The sequence below is a fragment of the Eptatretus burgeri genome, chromosome 16 (assembly GCF_056783735.1).
Source record: "Eptatretus burgeri isolate ZD-2024b chromosome 16, Ebu_testis_v1, whole genome shotgun sequence".
Classification (NCBI taxonomy): Eukaryota; Metazoa; Chordata; class Myxini; order Myxiniformes; family Myxinidae; genus Eptatretus; species Eptatretus burgeri.
In genome coordinates, this window is record NC_140976.1 from 15,023,422 (window position 1) to 15,041,930 (window position 18,509).

The 18,509-nt window shown below is 44.8% G+C and overlaps 1 protein-coding gene across 7 annotated transcripts in view; it reads right to left on the reverse strand.

Annotated features, from left to right (window-relative positions):
- Positions 1 to 18,509, reverse strand: part of LOC147010579 (proto-oncogene tyrosine-protein kinase ROS-like) — a 43,748-nt gene extending 25,239 nt beyond the window's left edge. For 3 of the 7 annotated variants that reach the window (XM_085859759.1, XM_085859757.1, XM_085859756.1), the window contains exons 1-12: positions 18,353 to 18,509; positions 18,125 to 18,175; positions 8,172 to 8,228; positions 8,016 to 8,042; positions 7,844 to 7,901; positions 6,212 to 6,278; positions 5,252 to 5,346; positions 4,131 to 4,318; positions 3,481 to 3,575; positions 1,742 to 1,963; positions 1,143 to 1,462; positions 845 to 1,045 (exon numbers count right to left, since the gene is read on the reverse strand). In XM_085859759.1, the coding sequence (XP_085715885.1) occupies positions 845 to 1,045; positions 1,143 to 1,462; positions 1,742 to 1,963; positions 3,481 to 3,575; positions 4,131 to 4,318; positions 5,252 to 5,346; positions 6,212 to 6,278; positions 7,844 to 7,901; positions 8,016 to 8,042; positions 8,172 to 8,228; positions 18,125 to 18,175; positions 18,353 to 18,475 (1,504 nt within the window). In that variant the 5' untranslated portion in view covers positions 18,476 to 18,509. Of the gene's footprint in view, positions 1 to 844; positions 1,046 to 1,142; positions 1,463 to 1,741; positions 1,964 to 3,480; positions 3,576 to 4,130; positions 4,319 to 4,742; positions 4,799 to 5,201; positions 5,347 to 6,211; positions 6,279 to 7,843; positions 7,902 to 8,015; positions 8,043 to 8,171; positions 8,229 to 18,124; positions 18,176 to 18,352 lie in introns of those variants that run through there. The other 4 variants (XM_085859758.1, XM_085859760.1, XM_085859761.1 and 1 more) reach the window with 4 other exon arrangements.

Consider the following 18,509-nt stretch of genomic DNA (forward strand, 5'->3'; position numbering starts at 1 on the left):
GATGTCGACCCAATGTATTTGTCCTACTGGTGATGTGTCTTTCTTCTTCGTATGCAGCACAAGGCTGCGGGGTAGCATCATTGCCTGCGAGTGTGAATGTGCCGCTGATGCAATGCCCTCTGTTGGTTCGAGCAGGATTTTCTAATTTGTTCACGGTGCTGACGATAGCTTGCCAAGTCTTCACGAAGGACACTGTGGGATCTTTAACGTTCACCAACTAGTTCACCAACTAATGCCGGCAGATGTCACTCCAGGTTAACGTCCGTCCGAGGGACGGCACCCACATTGATGAATCAGCAATCACCCTGCCTGCAAAACACCAGGATGATTGTTTATAGCTGGGTTGAGATTCTGATTCAAACACAGACTCGACAATATGGAGGCGAGTGCGTGGACCTCTGGGCCATCCTGCCAGCCCTGTGATATATGTACAAGTGCCTCCATGAACCTGTGTTTACCGTTTCAAAAAATTAAACGAGAAGCGCTATATGCTCTATAACTGCGAGTAGTTATGGCCGGGTACCATCCCCTGCCCCACTGCTTTGATAGAACCCCACTTTGATCGGACGCCTGACCAACAACGTCCTCTTTATCCAGAAAAAAAAACATTTTTAATTTTTTTTTACTTCAATACTATACGAGGAACAAAACAGGGCCCAAAACACTGCCTTGGAGAACTCCAACCTCCACTAGGAGAGGGCTCCGTTGATGGTAACACGTTGACTGTGGGAGTTGAGGAAATCAGAAATCCAGGAATGAAGGTGGCCTTCCATGGCACGGACAGAGAACTTGGCAAGCAAAACAGGTTTGACGCATAAGATATTATAATGAATCAAAACAATACCTTTGGGCGGGAGAGTCTGCCCAGAGAAATTGGCCGTCCATGGGCCTTGACCGGCAGCAGATGCGGCACGAACACGAAAGATGTAGTTGCTGCCTGGTAAGAGTCCTTCTATCCGGTGTTGGAGAGCAAGTGATGTGCTCAGCACCTGGTCTGTTAAGCTCGTGTTCATTACTTCCACCTCATACTTCCAGTTTTGCCACGCTGCAGAGAAACAGAGGAGCAGAAGCTGATCTTTGTCTCGTTCCTCAACATCGTTGAGAGGAGAGCATTTTATCCACGGTGAATCTTCATAACCCACCAGATTCAGCGACATCATCGATGGGTTTACTCCACTGAAGGAGCACCTCATCGATTCCAAACCAGGCCTGGAACTCATCTGGAGCTTTCGTGGGTGTTGGGACGGGTTGTGCTGTGGGGGCAAAGTATGCAACAGGTCCACCGATACTTCCCAGAACATGGCAAAAAAAGATCACCTCATTGTAGTAGTACGTCTTCGTCAATTGGTTCCACTCTTCAAGCATAACGGATGTGGAGAAGCTCAAGATCAGTCGATTCTCTCGAAGGTGGTCAAAGTCAAGCAATTGGCCTTTGCTCTTAATACTGTCGAGCGAGCGCATTCTGCTCGCAGGTTACATGACCACACAAACCATGAGAACATGGACTTCAGAATTTTCCATTATATATATATTCAATGTGAAAGCAAAAGGAAAAAAAAAAAAAAAACTTTCCAGATTATAATCGTGTTGCAAGAAGTTTAACATGAGAACAAGAACCACCAACCAAGGAGACTCAAACTACCCATTTGCAGTTACTGTGACCAAAACAAAAGAATGAATCATTCATTTCGTAAGAAACAAAGCACTGACGCAACGTCGACACAAAGATATGCTTTCTTACTCCTGGACGTCCGTGCCGTTCAGTGACATTGCCATGATGGACCCAGTGGAATAGTTATAGTAGAGCACCCTCCGCGACTCAAAACCAATTGCCATTGCAGTAACGGCATCACTATGGACCAGGTGATCTGTGCGGCATGCCACACTGTCGCAGTTGCCGTTGATGGCGTGGCTCGGCAAATCCGTGCGGAATATCCCCTCCGAGGAAAGCCAAAACAGGAATCTTGACAGCACAATGAAAAGTAAGTAGAAGAACCGTTAGTTTTTGCTATTTTCACCATACCAAAAATCGTTTTCCTATCTTCGGCATCATTGCTACTTCGTAATTCATCACCAATCACAACAGATGGTTCTGATTTACTTCGACCAGTTGGAGGTGTCTGACTGTCTGCACTTGGAGATTTTTTTTTCCCTCCACCACCAAAGGTGAGGTTATGTTTCCACCCGTTTGTCTGTCTGTGAGCACGACATCTCAAAAGGTTAGGGACGGATTGGGGACGGGTTGGGTGTGTGACAAAAGGACGAATTGATCAGATTTTGGTGAAGATCCCGATCCGGATACGAGCATTTATTAAGTGATTCTGTACCATCGAGAGATGGGGCCAAACGAATACACAGCATGAGATCTCCAAATGTTGGAGACGGATTCGGACGAAACTTGGTGGATGAGTTGGGCAGGTGACAATAACAAGGCGATTAAATTTTGGTTAAGGTACGGATTCACATCCGATCGATCAGTGGGATACAAAACGTAAACTGTTCAGCTTGGCGGAGGTGTGCGCTCTACCGAGTGCCGTCCTACTTTGCTCATTTTCGAGATAGTTGTGGAGAGAGGGGGCTAAATTTAGAAATTTATATTGGTAAAAGGAATGACAAGAATGGGGATGACAAGAGAGGAAAAGTGGGGAATGAGAGTGTGGTGGAAGATACTTGTGTATACCTTACGACTAGATGGCCCTGTTTTGATTGCGAGTTCCTAAAGCTGACAGTCTGTATTTTCCAAATGAGGTTGGGCTACAACAAATCTGGTGAGGCCATTTTGTTTCATAACCTATTGTTACCCTGTAGACCGCATGATCACGCTCAGCTTCACCATTCCCCCCAAAGTCTGTCACACCTGGAGGGAAAACAAGAAGACCGAGCCACATCTACATTGGCTCAACCGATCTCCGCAAATTCAGAATGCATCAATTTGATTACTCGAGCAAAATTAGAAGTAGATTTGTCTCGTTTTGATTTGTTTATAAACCAAGTTTTTGGTACACCAGAAGCTCATGGAAGCAATGTATCCACCATAGGTATAAAAAGTAATAAATCGCAAGGTATCGAGTATGTACATAAAAAGTAGAGCTGGGAGATATATATACATATCAAAATCAAAATCAAAATCAAAATCATATACACCTTTCCTCAAGGACCAAAAATAATGCAAAAGTGTGTAGGAGACCTGATGGAAGGGACATACATTAGCAACAAGCCCCAAAGAGCCTCGTTTAATCCCCCAAAGCCAACAGATAAAAGGTTCAATCACACTTCTGGGAGGTTGAGTCCATAGTAAAGACTCATTTGTATATCTTTCGAAGTCAATGTCTAAACATTAAATGCTGACGCCTAAAGCATCGAACTTCAACAATGTTCGAGTCATGCTATGGATCGAGGTTTTTAAGAAAAAAAAAATTAAAGAATTTATTTTTCATGATTATAATAACAAACAAGGGCTGGTGGATGGTCGAGCTTTACCCATTGTAAGGATCTGCAGTGATAGTGGTGGCTGTGGTGTTGAGCAGGAGGATCGTGGAGAGTGCTGGGCAGTTCGGTAGCTCACAGCGCAGCACCTGGCAAAGTGCCAAGGAACATTTAAAATCAATCAATTCGAACATTTAAAAAAGTCTGACATATCATCAATTGGAACATTTTCTTCTTCTTTTTTTTAACCCTTTGAACCCTGAGCTCCTTGGATTTTTAGCTCCCCCACCCTGGGCTCCCTGGAGAAAAACCCAGCTGCTCAGGTATGTGGAGGTTTGAATAGCAGCCGGTAATTTGAAAAGCCGGTAAAAATTTGAAATGAAAGTTTGATTTTGGGGGGATTTTTGAAGATTGAATTTTTTTTTATTTTAAATCGCTTGATAGTGCTTAAGCTTTTGTATCTGCATGAAAGGTAATATTAGATGATCCCAAACCACATTCCTTAATTCCTTAGTGGGTGTTAGGAAGTGTTTTAGAATCCCCACAAAAAAAACCCCCAAAAAGCAACATTTGATTTCTTCAAAATGTTACAGGAATAGAAGAGCAACGGGCAATGCCGGGTACCCCTACTCGTAAGATATACAATCTGGCAACTATTACATTGATTAAACATAATAAATAAATAAATAAATAAACATACTCACTGTGCCTATGGAAAGCACATACAGCTGTCGATTTAACCAATCGATGGAAACATCAAGTGCTGGAAGTTCTGTAGATGCGTTCCACACCAAGCGTATGTCGTGTACATCAGGCGGCTTGACGACGGCTCCCCAGAGAGCAGCACGATCCACAAAATAAACCATGCGACCCTGCACGTCCACAGAGATGCCTGTGCAGAATGGGCACAGACACAGGGAGCGGAATGAGACAGCATTTTAAAATATGAGCTGGACAAGTCTCAATGGCGAACATGTTAGAAGTGTACATTTGACAAATTCTGTCTCAACAAGAACGGAACTTGGTTGAGCACACCCCCCCCTCCCCCTGCCAGGCTGAACAGTTTACATTTTGTCTTTCACCAAAAGGTTGGATCTGAATCCGGACCTGAACCAGAACCAAAACCGAATCGGCTTGTTGTCGTCACCTATCCAACTCATCCACCAAGCTTCGTCCGAATCAGTCCGCAATGTTTTGAGATCTTGTGCTCAATATCGATTTTGTCTAGATCTTTCAATGTTGACAAATTACTAGAAGATTCTAGTATCTGGATCTGGATCTTCACCAAAACATAATCATTCGTCCTTGTCACACACCTGACCTGTCCACCAAATTTTGTCCAAATCTGTCCATGACTTCTTTTTGAGATATCCTGTTCACAGACAGACAAACAGGGGTGGAAACATAACATCCGTCCACCTTCAGTGGCGGAGGTAAAAAAAAATGTCAATGGGGTGAAGAGACAAACTTAAAAAAGCTTTGTTTAACTGGAGAGGGTCGAGACAGACTGTTCATCGAGAGTGTGTTTGGCTCCCAGCTCTCTTGGTCTCGAATCGAACCACATGGTATTTGCTGGAATGGAACATGGAACAGTTGTGCAACTCGTGCAACACAGAAAGTTTTGTACGATGGAGTAAATCTTCCTACAGAGGGGAATGTTAAAGCAGCTTTCCCTTGTGCAGTCATTTGGACAAACAATATCTCAGGAGATCCTTCACAAAAGTGGATAATTTTATTTTAAACAGAAACTGCTTGCCATTAGATCTGGGACAAACCTCGAGATGGTTCTGACTCCCTGGTATTGAGGGCAAGGCCAGGTCCCCACCTGTGATGTTTCCAAACTTGAGTTTTTCGATGCACGTGGCCTCATCGATGAGCAAAGTCGAAGCTTTCGATGCAAAAATTGTTGACTCGTTCAACCTGAGGAAGAATTAAGGGAATGCTAGTTAGCAACCGCATCGCGACTAAATAAAGCCCTACTCACGGTGGCATCGCACATGGAGAGGACCATGCAAGGCAGACATGATGGATGCATCAATATGCTGAGAATGGGTGATGGAAACAGGAAACACAAACAGGATGTTTCAAGAAAGTGAATCGTCACAAGTTTACAGATTTGCTGCACACATGTGAATATATCGAATAAGTCAACTTTTCATTGCTCCATCACATCGACGCCACCAAGGTTCGTCATCCTCCTCGTTATTATTCCGTAAGTAGCACAAGGTTGAGGAGTACGATCGTTGGCTGAGGGCATGGCTGTGCCACTGATGCATTGCCCTCTGTAGTTGGAGCAGGAATTTGGAATTAGTTCATGGTGCCGGCAGATAGCTTGCCTACTTTTTGCGAAAAACACCGTGGGATCTTTAACGTCCACAAATTAATAAATGCCAGCAGATGGGAGTCCCAGTTAACCATCCATCCGAGGGACGGCACACACGTATTGATGAAGCACCCCTTCCTGTGAAACACCAGGTTGAGAGAGATTGTAGCTGGGTCTGGATTCGAACCCAGCGTAGACTGCTCAGAGGCGAGTGTGTGTGTGTACCACTATGGCTCCAGGCCATCCTGCCAGCTCAAGGTTCGTCAAACCCTGATGGTGACGGTGAGCATGTGCAGTGGAGGTTTTGTTTGTCTGAGACTATCTTGAGCCCTTCATCTATCACTTTTGTATTGAAAGAAAATGAATGAATAAGTAAATGTCATTATTTCTGGATTTCTAATGTCACTGGCACTCATTCATTCTGTCTGTCTCTCTCTCTCTCATTAACAAAACCACTCTTACAATTCATTGTTTGACTTCCGTTGATCAGTGGCATTCAAAGCGTATTCAGAATCTCTTTCCCTTGGTCCTGAAAAACAAGAGTACTTTTTTGTTTTTTGGAACTACAGTATTGTTAGATTTTATAACAAACTTTACCAAAGCCCTTCCAACAAACATTGAAGCAAACACTTCCCAACTCAGGTTCAGGGTTTTCATCGACCAATACCATGAGCCATTCATTCAAATTCTGTGTCTTTACACACAGCACAAAGAGGTGTCAGGACTCCAACCTTGGACTCTAACATCATGCGGGGGAGAAATCAAAAAGTTCATGGAATGAGATGTGCACGATAATCCACGAACAGCTGTATTATAATTACTATGAGTACAGCCCCTCTAGGTGGGTCGAGTTTGTGCATTATTACTGAAAAAAATGGAGCCTGAGTTTTGCAGGAAGACTATAGATGTTTGTGTGGTGTGCGTCTGAAAGGTTCTGGATGGTCTGAAGGGTCTTATATAATCTCTAAAGTCTATACAAATGTGTGAAGGCGTCAAGAGGGATCTAAAGTATCTAAAAAGGTTTAACTGGTCAAAGTGGTCGAAATAGTCAAAATGGTCAAAGGAGTCTAAAGATGTCTAACATGTCTAAAGAGTATGAAGAGTTTAAAGGGTCGAAAGGGTGAAAAGGTCAAAGGTGTCCAAAGGGAGTCAACGGACTTAGAGGTATGGAGGTCTAAAAGGTCTGTGGGACTGCGGTCTAAAGGGTATTGGCGTCTAAAAGGTCGAAAGGGTATTGGGGTCGAAAGGGTCGAAAGAGTATAAAGGTTATGTGGGGTCTAAAGGGTCGAAAGCATAAAAAAAAGGTCAAAAAGGTCTGTGGGTCGAAAAGGTCTAAAAAGTCTGTGGGATCAAAAGTGTATAAGGATCTAAAATGTGAAGTGTCTAAAGGGGTCTAAGGCATCTATTGGGTCTTCGGCGTCTATCGGGTTTTAGGGGTCAAAAGGATCTTAGGGGTCTATAGGGGTATTGGGGGTCTAGCTGGGTATATAGGGTCTTCCAAGGTCTTAATTGTCTCAAGGGTTATAAATGGTCTTAGGGCTCTAAAGGGGTCTAAGCAGGGTCTCAAATGTCTAAAGGGTGTTATAGGGTGTTCAAAGGTCTAAGTGGTCTCATGAGTCGAAAGGGTCGAAAGGCTTAAAGGTACGTTCCAATGGTATGTAATTGATAGACGTAGTCACAGTGCAACTGACGTAAAAACAGTACGTAATTAAGAGACAAATAATCACGCGAGTTAATGGCTCGACACTCTTCATCCATGACATGCAGATTTTCTTTTTTTTCTTGACAAATACTGTACTTACAGATTGAAAAATAAAACGTTGGCGCTTCTTTGTATTATTGCATCTGTTGGTGAAACTCCATCACCGCCACATTCACACGAAAGTGTCAAATATCATCGGTTTTGTTTGTTCAGGAATCTGGATTTTGCTGCAAATCAGCGATGCAATGTTGTTGCCCAGTAGTTGATGGAAAATGATTTTTTTTCCCCATTTCGAATGAATTCTAATAATCAGATGAGCACTTGGACACACCAGGGGCCTTTGAAACGCACCAGAAGTCAGCAAAGACCCATGCACAAGATTATAATCTTACCCAAAGGTGTTTGATCATCCTCGAGAGCAGACGAGCATCCAAGGCGGCAGGCGCGGACCTGAAGGAAAACAAGAGGGTGATCAAGAACTTGCACCCGCATCATCATCGAATTAAACGACAAAAACTTTTTGGATGTCGGTCTTCGTGCTTCCAACGATGATGGTCTTCTTACCTCACAAGCATCTTGAAAAGTTGAGTTCTGGGTTGATTATAAAACAACAGGTTAAAGTTGTTGATAAATTACAAACATCCATGAGAAAATAATTCACAAAACAAAAGTGATCAAGAAAATATCAGAGGGGGGGAGAAAATAAATAAATAAACTTACACATCGTGCATTGCAAGTCAGGGGTCGAAGGCTGCGAGAGGTACATCCGGCGATACACTGCGGACATATGACATGTACCTTGTACCTTTATCCAAACACAAACGTACACTGCATGTCATACCAGATACAATGGACGCCCAACTTCCTGAGCACGAACAGCACCATTTAATTGGCTCCATTCCACACATGGTAAAAGAAAGAAAAAAAAACCCCAACAAAACACCTGAGATATGATCAGACATGACTTCCAAAGCTACATCGACAAACCAGCCCACATGGTGTCTGTCGGACCTCCAGAACTGACTTCTACATTCGACTGAGACTTGGGTTGCAATGTTCTTCCTTCTTCGGTGATCCCTCCTTCACCCCCTCAATACCTAGTCTGAAGATCGAACAGGTGATGATGTGTTGTGCTTGGCAATCAACAACAACAATTTATTAATTTTTTTAAATATGCTGGTCTGGCTCATGGAGGAGCTAAACGATAGAGAGCAACAGCTTCACAGACTGGCGGAGGTAAAAAAAAATATTTAAAACTAGATACCTGCAATCACAAAACAGCCACGGTCCAATGATGTCCATTTTCTTTTTTGGACCGCCATAAGGCCTCGTCCTTCAACATTCAAGGATGGAGTGTACATCAAGAAAATGTGTCCCCATCAACAATCCATCCAAAAAAAAAACTCAACATCTTGAAAATCGGAGGAAAATTTTTCAAGTTATGATCACAAAGGTGTTTATCTTTATTAATTAGGTCATGATCTGAAAAAAATAGGTCAAGGACACGAAACAAATATCAGGTGCACAAGTTCAGTGCAGGTACACGCTGTTATGATGCAAGAACATCTTGGAAGGCCAAGCGGTCTGAAATTCCGCATTGGCAAAACTTAGCGATGATAAAAAACACGAGTTTTTATTTGTCAGACCGCCATTTGACCTTGACCTTTAACCCTGAGGGGTGTGATATAAATAAAAGGTAAGCGTGCCTTGCTCTCGGCCATCTAGAGAGGGTAATTTTGTTCCAATCCCAATTAGTGGAGTTTTGGTGAAAAATGTTAAAAGTTTTCTACAATTAGGTCACGACCTTAAAATTAGGTCAACGTCAAAAAAAAAAGTCAACCGCGTGTCATTTATATTCACATTATTGATGCAAAATTTCATTCCAAAAGTCTCCGGTGTTATCTCTCATACGAGTCTCGACATTGTCGACAAAAAAAAAAAGAGAAAGAAAAAAATTAATGAACAGAAAAAAAAACCTAAATGGTGGTTCAGTACTCCAAGGGGTCGAAGAAACTCGAGGTACAACTAAAAATTGGGGGCACGAACAACAGATGTGAGGTTTGAAATACGGGAGGGAAGACGAGGGGCAACATTCATAACGAGTTGGTTCGATAGATGAGAGAACAGAGGGATGAATGAATGGAAGTGAGCACCCAAATTAAAAGTAGTGAAGGAAACCAGGTGTGGATTTCTCGAAGAACGTGTGTGACCTGGGGGATGGCAACTGGAGGAGGAGGGGAGGAGGGGAGGAGAGGGTGGTCTGTGGGTGGACTGAAGGAAAGAGGGCAGATGGATCAAGGCCAGAAACGAGGCGATAGAAAACGAACAGTCCATAATTATTAACTTTGTACTTTGGATGAAGGCCTTGGACACCGGGATAAACTGTGTGCGACTCGAAATTTGGATTGGATCCACTGTCGTGGCCAAAAATATTGACACCTTTGCACATTTTTCAAATAATGCACCATTTCTTTCAGAAAATTGTTGAAATTAAAAAAAACATATTTTTGTTTCCACAAATGTATTTCTATTGGTTTACAGCGGAACAAAACACAACAAGCTGAAAAATAATCACTAAATCTTTGCTTGTTACACAAAGAAATCCTAAAATGGCCTGGACAATATTATTGGCTCCTTTTAGAAGTTGTTGGAAATAATGAGATTTCAGGAAGGTGATTCTCCTTTACTTTGGAACTGAACTCACCCGTGGTGAGTTACAGGTGCATGCAATATATAAAAATCACTCATTCAACCGGTTTGAATCGAGAAAAGGAGTCATTCTGCTATTTTGTGTCACTGTATGTACCGCAATGAGCATGGAGAAAACAAAGAAAACCAGATAATTGTCTGAAGAGGTCAGACACAAGATTGTAGCCAAACATGGACAATCTCAAGGCTACAAGTCCATCTCCAAAGACCTTGATATTCCTGTGTCCACCGTACACAATGTTATCAGGAAGTTTAAGGCCCATGGCACTGTCGCCAACCTGCCTGGACGTGGCCACAAGAGAAAACTTGATCGAAGATTGCAGCGAAGGATTGTTCGAATGGTGGAGAAAGCACCTCGATCAACTGCCAAACAGGTTCAAGCTGACCTTCAGGTACAAGGTACGACAGTTTCAACTCGCACCATCTGTCTCCAACTCAATGAAAGGTGGTTCGATGGAAGGAGGACCCCGCTGCTGAGAGAGATATAAGAAAGTCCAACTGGAATTTGCCAAAACACACCTGAACAAGCCAAAATCCTGGAAGAATGTCGTGTGGACAGAGGAGACCAAATTAGAGCTTTTTCATAAATAAAAGCACATCATCTCTATGTTTACAGAAAACAAAATGAAAAGTTCAAAAAAAGAACACCTTCCCTACAGTCAAACATGGAGGAGGTTCAGTGATGTTTGGGGATGCTGTGCTGCCTCTGGCATTGAGTGCCGTGAATGTGTGCATGGCATCATGAAATCAGGAGATTACCAAGGCATTTTGGAGCACAATGTTCAACCCAGCATCAGAAAGCCGAGTCTCTGTCGAAGGTCATGGGTCTTGCAGCAGGACAATGACCCCACACACACTTCAAAAAGCGCCCAGGGCCATGTGCCAGCACCCACCCAGGGCCGTGCGCAGGCACCCACCCAGGGCCGTGCGCCGGCACCCACGCAGGGCCGTCCGCCGGCACCCACTCAGGGTCGTGTGCCGGCACCCACTCAGGGTCGTGTGCCGGCACCCACTCAGGGCCGTGTGCAAGCACCCGCCCAGGGCTGTGCACAAGCACCCGCTCAGGGCTGTGTGCCGGCACCCGCTCAGGGCCGTGTGCCGGCACCCGCCCAGGGCCGTGCGCCAGCACCCACACAGGGCCGTGCGCCAGCACCCACACAGGGCCGAGCGCCAGCACCCACACAGGGCCGTGCGCTAGCACCCACACAGGGCCGTGCGCCAGCACCCACACAGGGCCGTGCGCCAGCACCCACACAGGGCCGTGCGCCAGCACCCACACAGGGCCGAGCGCCAGCACCCACACAGGGCCGTGCGCTAGCACCCACACAGGGCCGTGCGCCAGCACCCACACAGGGCCGTGCGCCAGCACCCACACAGGGCCGTGCGCCAGCACCCACACAGGGCCGTGCGCCAGCACCCACACAGGGCCGTGCGCTAGCACCCACACAGGGCCGTGCGCCAGCACCCATTCAGTTGACTTCGTTCCTAACTTGAGTCTTTACCAGTGTCACAAAATTTTAGTTCTGGAATTCATATCCAGGCCAGAAATAGCAGAAAACATGCCAACACCAATGTGCGAGTAGAATGCGTTGGAGAACTTCTGTTTGCTGACGATTCAGCCCAAGTTGCCCATTCACTCAGGGATGCAGCGAAACAATTTGGACTCTAAATTAATTTGGATTCCACCACATGCAGGCAGCATCAAAAGCTTTCGGAAGCCTGACCAAAAGTCTCTGGTTCCAGCATGACATCAGAACTACAAACAAAACAAAGGTCTATCGAGCTGTGGTGATGACTGCACTTTTGTACTCAGTGGAAGTTATGACTCTCAACAAGAGCCACATAAACAAACTCACAAACTTGCAATTAAGACACCTGCGGCAGCTTCTGGGAATCAAATGACAACACTTTTTGGTGTATGTTCCCCCTCCATCCCCTCCCTTACATCAAATCACCGCAGAGCTGACACTGCACGTGAAAAGGCTGAATGCCTCAACTCCGTGTTTAATCCTAAATCTTGTGTCCCAAACCCTTCACTTTCTGTACTCACCTTACCCAGTCACACCCAACTGTCCCTGGACTCTGTGTCCTTTTCTCCTGACAAGGTGGAGAGCTTGCTGTCAAACCTCGACTCAGATTCTGCAACCGGTCCAGACGGCATCAGCCCACGTGTCCTAAAAACCTGCTCCAGTTGTCTTGCTCACCTTCTTTCTCTTCCATTCACACTCTCATTTGCTGAAGGTCATCTGCCATCTGCTTGGAAATGAGTAAACATCACTACCCTGCACAAACAAGGTGCAAAAACAGATCACTGCAACTACAGACCAATCAGCCTTCTCCCAATCATCAGCAAGGTTATGGAATCCATCATCGCTTCAGACATTAAATCCTTCCTCTTCTCCAATGGCCTGATTTCCAATCATCAATTTGGTTTCAGACCAGATCACTCTACCCTGGATATGCTGCTTCTGCTCTCCCAACAATGGATGGAGGTCCTCAATGGCAGAAATGAAATCAGAGCCGTATCCCGAGACATATCGCGTGTCTTTGGTACGGTCTGGAACCCTGCCCCGCTCACCAAACTCTCTTCCTATGGTATCCAAGGCCATCTCGACTCATGACTCGCAGACTTCCTCTCATGTCGCAGTCAACGTGTGGCCCAAAATGGAGTTCTTTCATCCCCTCTTCCTGTCCAGGCTGTAGTTCCTCAAGGCAACGTTCTGGGCCCTGTTCTTTTTCCAGTTTTCATGAATGATCTGTCATCCCTCAGATCGGCAAGCAGCAGCCTCTTCACTCTCTGCAGATCTGGATAAAATCACAAACTGGTCCAACACGTGGAACATGTCTTTCAATCCTGACAAATCTCACACTCTCACTATGTCTCTCCGAAAGGACCGTTTGGAAACTCCCCTGCCCCCTCCATCTACTTTCTCAACAATCCTCTGGAAGAAGTCCTTTCATTCAAGCTTCTGGGTCTCACTATCTGCCATGATCTTTCCTGGGAAAGCCACATTTCCAACCTGGCCTCCAACGCCAGTCGCTGACTGGGAATCCTCCGTCGTGCAAAGTCCTTCCTCAGCCCTCTTGAGCTCCTGACCACATACAAAGTTTTCGTCCGCAGCCTGATGGAGTACTGCTCTCCCCTCTGGGCTGATGCTCCTGCCTCCCACCTTTCTCGGCTTCACGCTGTGGAAACCAAGGCACTTGGGATCATTGGTATCTCCTGCGATGAGGCTGAGTCTTTGGGCCTCTCACTCCCTCACCACAGGCTGGTCGGTGGTCTTTTTCTTCTACCTTCTCCTCTCCGGCCTCGCTCCCCCTGCTCTGTCTGAGATATGTCCTCCCCCCCCTATATTTCCGCAGGGCACTCTAGGTCTGCCAGCAACCCCCTTCTGGTAAAACTACCAAAATCAAGAATCACCGCTCACCTTCACTCTTTCATTCCTCTTTTTCCCCACCTTTGGAACAAACTCCCACACTCTCTTCAATCCCATTCTTCCCTCCAGGTCTTCAAAACAGCTGTTCACCACCACCTCTTATCTTTCCCCATCCAAAACCATGATCTTTTCTACCCCCGTTAATCCACCCCAAACCCACCTCCTTCAAATTCTCTGCTTTCCTTCCTGAAAGTCCCTGTAGTATCTATCTTGTTTACCCCATGTACCCTGCCCCATCCCTCCTCCTTCCACAGATCTCCTCATGTCTCTGTACTCCACTGATTTTTTCTTTCCCTCTCCCACCCCTCTTGTCTCCTGCTCCCCTTATTGTACGTTCTGTGTGTTTGCTCTCATACGAGTCTCGACAATGTCTTAAAAAGACCTGAGTCCCCAATACCACAGTCCGAAGGAGAGCTGGGATACCCAGTGTTGGGGCACTAATTACATCTGCTCAACTTCGATGGACAGGTGATGTCATTCGTATGCCAGAGAATTGGCTCCTAAAAATTTTTTTATTTTATGGAGCGTTGAAGGAGGGCAAACGTGCACCTGGAGGACAAAAGCTACGTGACAAAGATGTTGTGAAAAGACATCTGAAGAAAGCAAACATGAACAAAGAGAACTGAGAAGAACTTGCCAGAGATGAAAAAAAAAAAAAACAGTGGAGAACTATTATCTACGACTCAGTTGAGATGGTTCAGCAACAAAGAGAGGATGAATATCAACGCAGTCATCTCCAGCGGCACAAAGTTGGCAATAAAAACTGACCGACAAACTTCCATTGCCCTCATTGTAACAAAGGATTTGTATCCGATGCTGATCTCGCTGCCCATCATCACGCAAGCGTTAACCCACACGCCTCCACGGTCATCATCATTTGCAACGGACAGCCGAAAGAGAAGGAGTTTAGAGATAAGGTGCACCCAAGTCAGCTTGTTGCAGCTCGTGAGACCAAAGAGCTCCGGCGATTGCACTTATTTCAGAAGTCAACCACACAGGTAAATGGGAGGGGTGGGGACCTCATTTACCTCTCAAGTCAACTCCTGAAGAGATGCAATCTGGAGGGATGGGTTTAGTGCGTGGGATTTTCTTGGATTGAAAGACATTGCAGGTAGATGACCAACGACTTGTGATTTTTTTTTCCAAATCCAGATTTGCAGACAGGTAAGCTGCTGCAATAACATAATTCTCAGAGTGTGGTGATACTGCTCTGCACAGGGAAGGGGAGCAGCAAAATGAGATAGATGGTTTTACAGGGATGCAGGGAAGTCACTGATGGAGATCAGGAATAGCATTGGTTCTAAAATGGCCCTTGTGACATTTAGCCTCAACAGAAGTTCACAAGACGATAACAAGAGCAACATGTTGCATGTCCTTGCAAAGGAAAAAAACAAAAATCAGATAATCATTCTCGGCTGGTCTTCTGAATCCCATTGACAGACGGCTTGGGAAGAAAGTCTGTGCGTCGGACGGTATCAAAGGTTGAAGAGATGTCCAGTGAGATGGCCCTGACCTCTCGTTTGACATTTGTTGAATCCATCATCCAATGTTAAGTTAACATAAACATGTCCAAGGTGGAATAGCCTGGGGAAGAATCTGAACTGATGATCCGAGATGAGAGCATTGTTGAAGAAATAATGCCTGAAGACTTCTCCATTGAAAAGATGGGAACATAAAAGGAGGGATTGGGAATCTTGGCCATCTCAGCAAACAGAATTACGGTATTCAGCTTCTTCAAGAGCAATGTCTAACCAACCTGACCACCCTTTCTTTATAGGAGTGAAGGTACAGATGGGATATTTATACCAGACAGGATTGACCACCTGCCACCAAGCCTTGGAGGACGGTGAGAGGCTTGAGAACTTGATTTCAGTTGTTGGGAAGCTGTTGGAGACATTAATTAGGGATCATTTAAATAAATACAAACTAATTCAAGGAAATCAGCATGGGTTTACCAAAGGTGGTTCCTGTTTAACAAATCTTTTGGAGTTCTATGAAGCTGTGTCTGATTGGGTGGATGAAGGAAGGGCAGTGGACATAGTATATCTAAACTTTATGAAGGCATTTGATAAGGGATCACATCAGAGGTGAGTGGCTGGTCAGGTAGCTAATTGGATTGCAAACTGGCTTTGTGGTAGGAAGCAAAGAGTGGCTGTGAGTGGGAGGATGTCTTGCTGGGAGGATGGAAGTTGCGGGGTCCCTCAGGGATCAGGATTCGGACCATTACTATTTATTATTTACATCAATGATTTGGATAATAGGGTAAAGAGTAAGATTTCCAAATTTGCAGATGACACAAAGCTTGGAGGTGAGGTGGATAGCAGAGGGGATGGGGATCAGATACAGGAAAGTATTGATACTTGTATCGATTGGGTAAAAGATTGGCAGATGTAATTTAACCTGAACAAGTGTAAGGTGTTGGGGATGGGAAAGAACAATGAAAATAGAGATTACAGGATGTAAGGGGTAATTTTGGAGCGTGTCACACGGGAGAAGGATCTGGGGGTGCTAATAGATATGGGAGGTAAGCAGGTAGCACAGTGCCAGGCAGCTATAGGTAAAGCAAATCGTGTTTTCGGTTGTATTCGGAAGGGGATCAGTTGATGGGGTGCAGACTTGATTGGACGGATGGCCTCCTCCTGCATCAAATTTTATTGCGTATCCTTGTGTAATTGACCTCAGGTGAGCTCAAAGTCGGGCTCCGACTTATCGAAGGACTGACATCGACTGGTCGCGAGCTCTTCCGAGAGAATGTTGGTTCCTGTAAGATGATGTTTGCCTTTCACTTGAAAAATCCAAGAATATGATGTTTGCCTTTCACCTCGAAAATTTGTTCAAACATACAGAGGAAGAACGAATCAGAAGAAAGCTTGACCACACATACCTTCAGCATCATCGGCTGTTCCCATCGTTTCCAGTTTGATCTAGTAAGGTGTAAGAGACATTTTTTCAGCCGACACAAACAACACCAGCAAATACCAATTTGAGAAACTTAATCCATAAACCTGCTCGACATTTACAACATGGTTTGTCTATTTAAGCCTCCCCGTCGACTCGTACACGGTCGGGGAAGGCCAATACCTGCTTTAGGGTTTCTTTCCTGCGCTCTCAGTTTACGAGCTTTATCTTGCATCTGGCTGGGACTTTTGCATCAATAATGGAAAAGGTATTCAGCGTTGACATAATTTTTGACCACGACCTAATTTTTTTTCATGCTCATGACCGAATTCGACATTTTAACATCGTTCACCAAACCTCAACTGAAGTTTTTCTGATTGGAACTAAATTGCACTCCTCAGACCGCCGAGATCAAGGCACATTTACATCATATCCCTCCGGGTTAAAGGTCAAGGTAAAATGGAGTCTGAAAAACAATGCGGTCAAAGTCAATTGAAAAAAAACAACACTTTTTTTTTGTCATCACACGAGCCTTGGACAAGGTACGCATCACTCCATTTTTGCCAATGCGGAATCTCAAAGACTGCTTGGCCTTCCAAGATGTTCTTGCATCATAATATTTGTGCACCTGATATTTGATTAGTGTCCTTGACCTACTTTTTTTGGATTGTGACCTAATTAATAAAATAAAATAAAAACACTTTTTTAATCATAACTTGAATGATTGTCCTCCGATTTTCATGATGTTGAGTTTTCTGGATAGATTGTCGAAGTGGACACATTTTCTTAATTTACACTCTATCCCTAAATGTTGAAAGTCAAGGCCATATGGCGGTCAGAAAATAATATGGCCATCATTGGATCGCGGGCCAAGGGAAAGTCGCGGGTGATCGCCAGGGTAAGCCGGCGAAGGCTTTCTCTTGGCGATCACAGACATCGAGTCGTATATGAAGTTGAGGCTCATGTAAGAGCTGCAACACAAAACAGAACAGTGGAAAGAGCAGAAATACACCATCAGCTTGGTAGAGGGTCACAACGGAGAGACTATTGAGGAAGAATGGGTGAGTATGGGGAGGAGGGGAAAGCCACAAAGGGAGGTGATTGGGATGCGAGAGGGGGGGGGAGGGGTGAGCAAGCCTTGTACATGTTATTCCTATATGAAGCTGCTCGACCGCTTGCCCTTTGTGCTTTTCCTGCACAGTATTCCTTTCCCCCTTTGTTCGTGCTTTCACCCCTTCTCTGTTTTCAGTTATCACTGTTGTGTCGATCAAACTTCGATGACCAGCCGTAAGTGCGATTTGTAACAATGCTGTGCTTCGAGTGACACTCAGTTGCATTGTATAATCGGGACCTCTCAATCCCTAAAAGCACATTTATCTGAAGAATATTTCACAATCAGGAATAATGGGAAAGAAGTTTCACAAAATTGTCCAAAATTTCAAATAAAAATAAAAATAAAGTTCCTTTACTTTCGGTGGGATTGTCGGCCTGCGGAAGTTTTTGAGGTATCGTAGTTGGAAATACCAAGATTCCAATATAGCAGGAAGAACACATCGGAAGATTGGAAAAGTGAAAGGATTTGACAGGTGAACAAGGGAAGAGATGATAGGTGAGCAGGAGGTTACTCACTGGTCGCAAACTCGAGGTCTTGTTGCAGGTCCAGAAGCCCTCGGTGGTTTGCTGAATTTTCATGCCGACAATAAACAAATATGTCAATTAAAGTTTATCACGTATAATATTTCAATGTGGGGTGGATTTGAAGGGCATGTAGGTATTAAATAAATAAATAAATCAAGGTAAATTAAAGGAAAAGGCAAGAGGGACGAATGAATGAAGTATGTGGAGCACAAAACCCACCGTGAAATTGTCACACCTCGTCCGACATGCCTTGGGCCACCCGTTCTGCCCAAGGAGGGTCTTTCCCCAAGTGAGAACCAGGACAACCAAGACAAAGATTCGTTCTCTCATGCCCAGTGCCATGGAAGTCTCGTCCCCGGCAGGTATTCCAATTTAT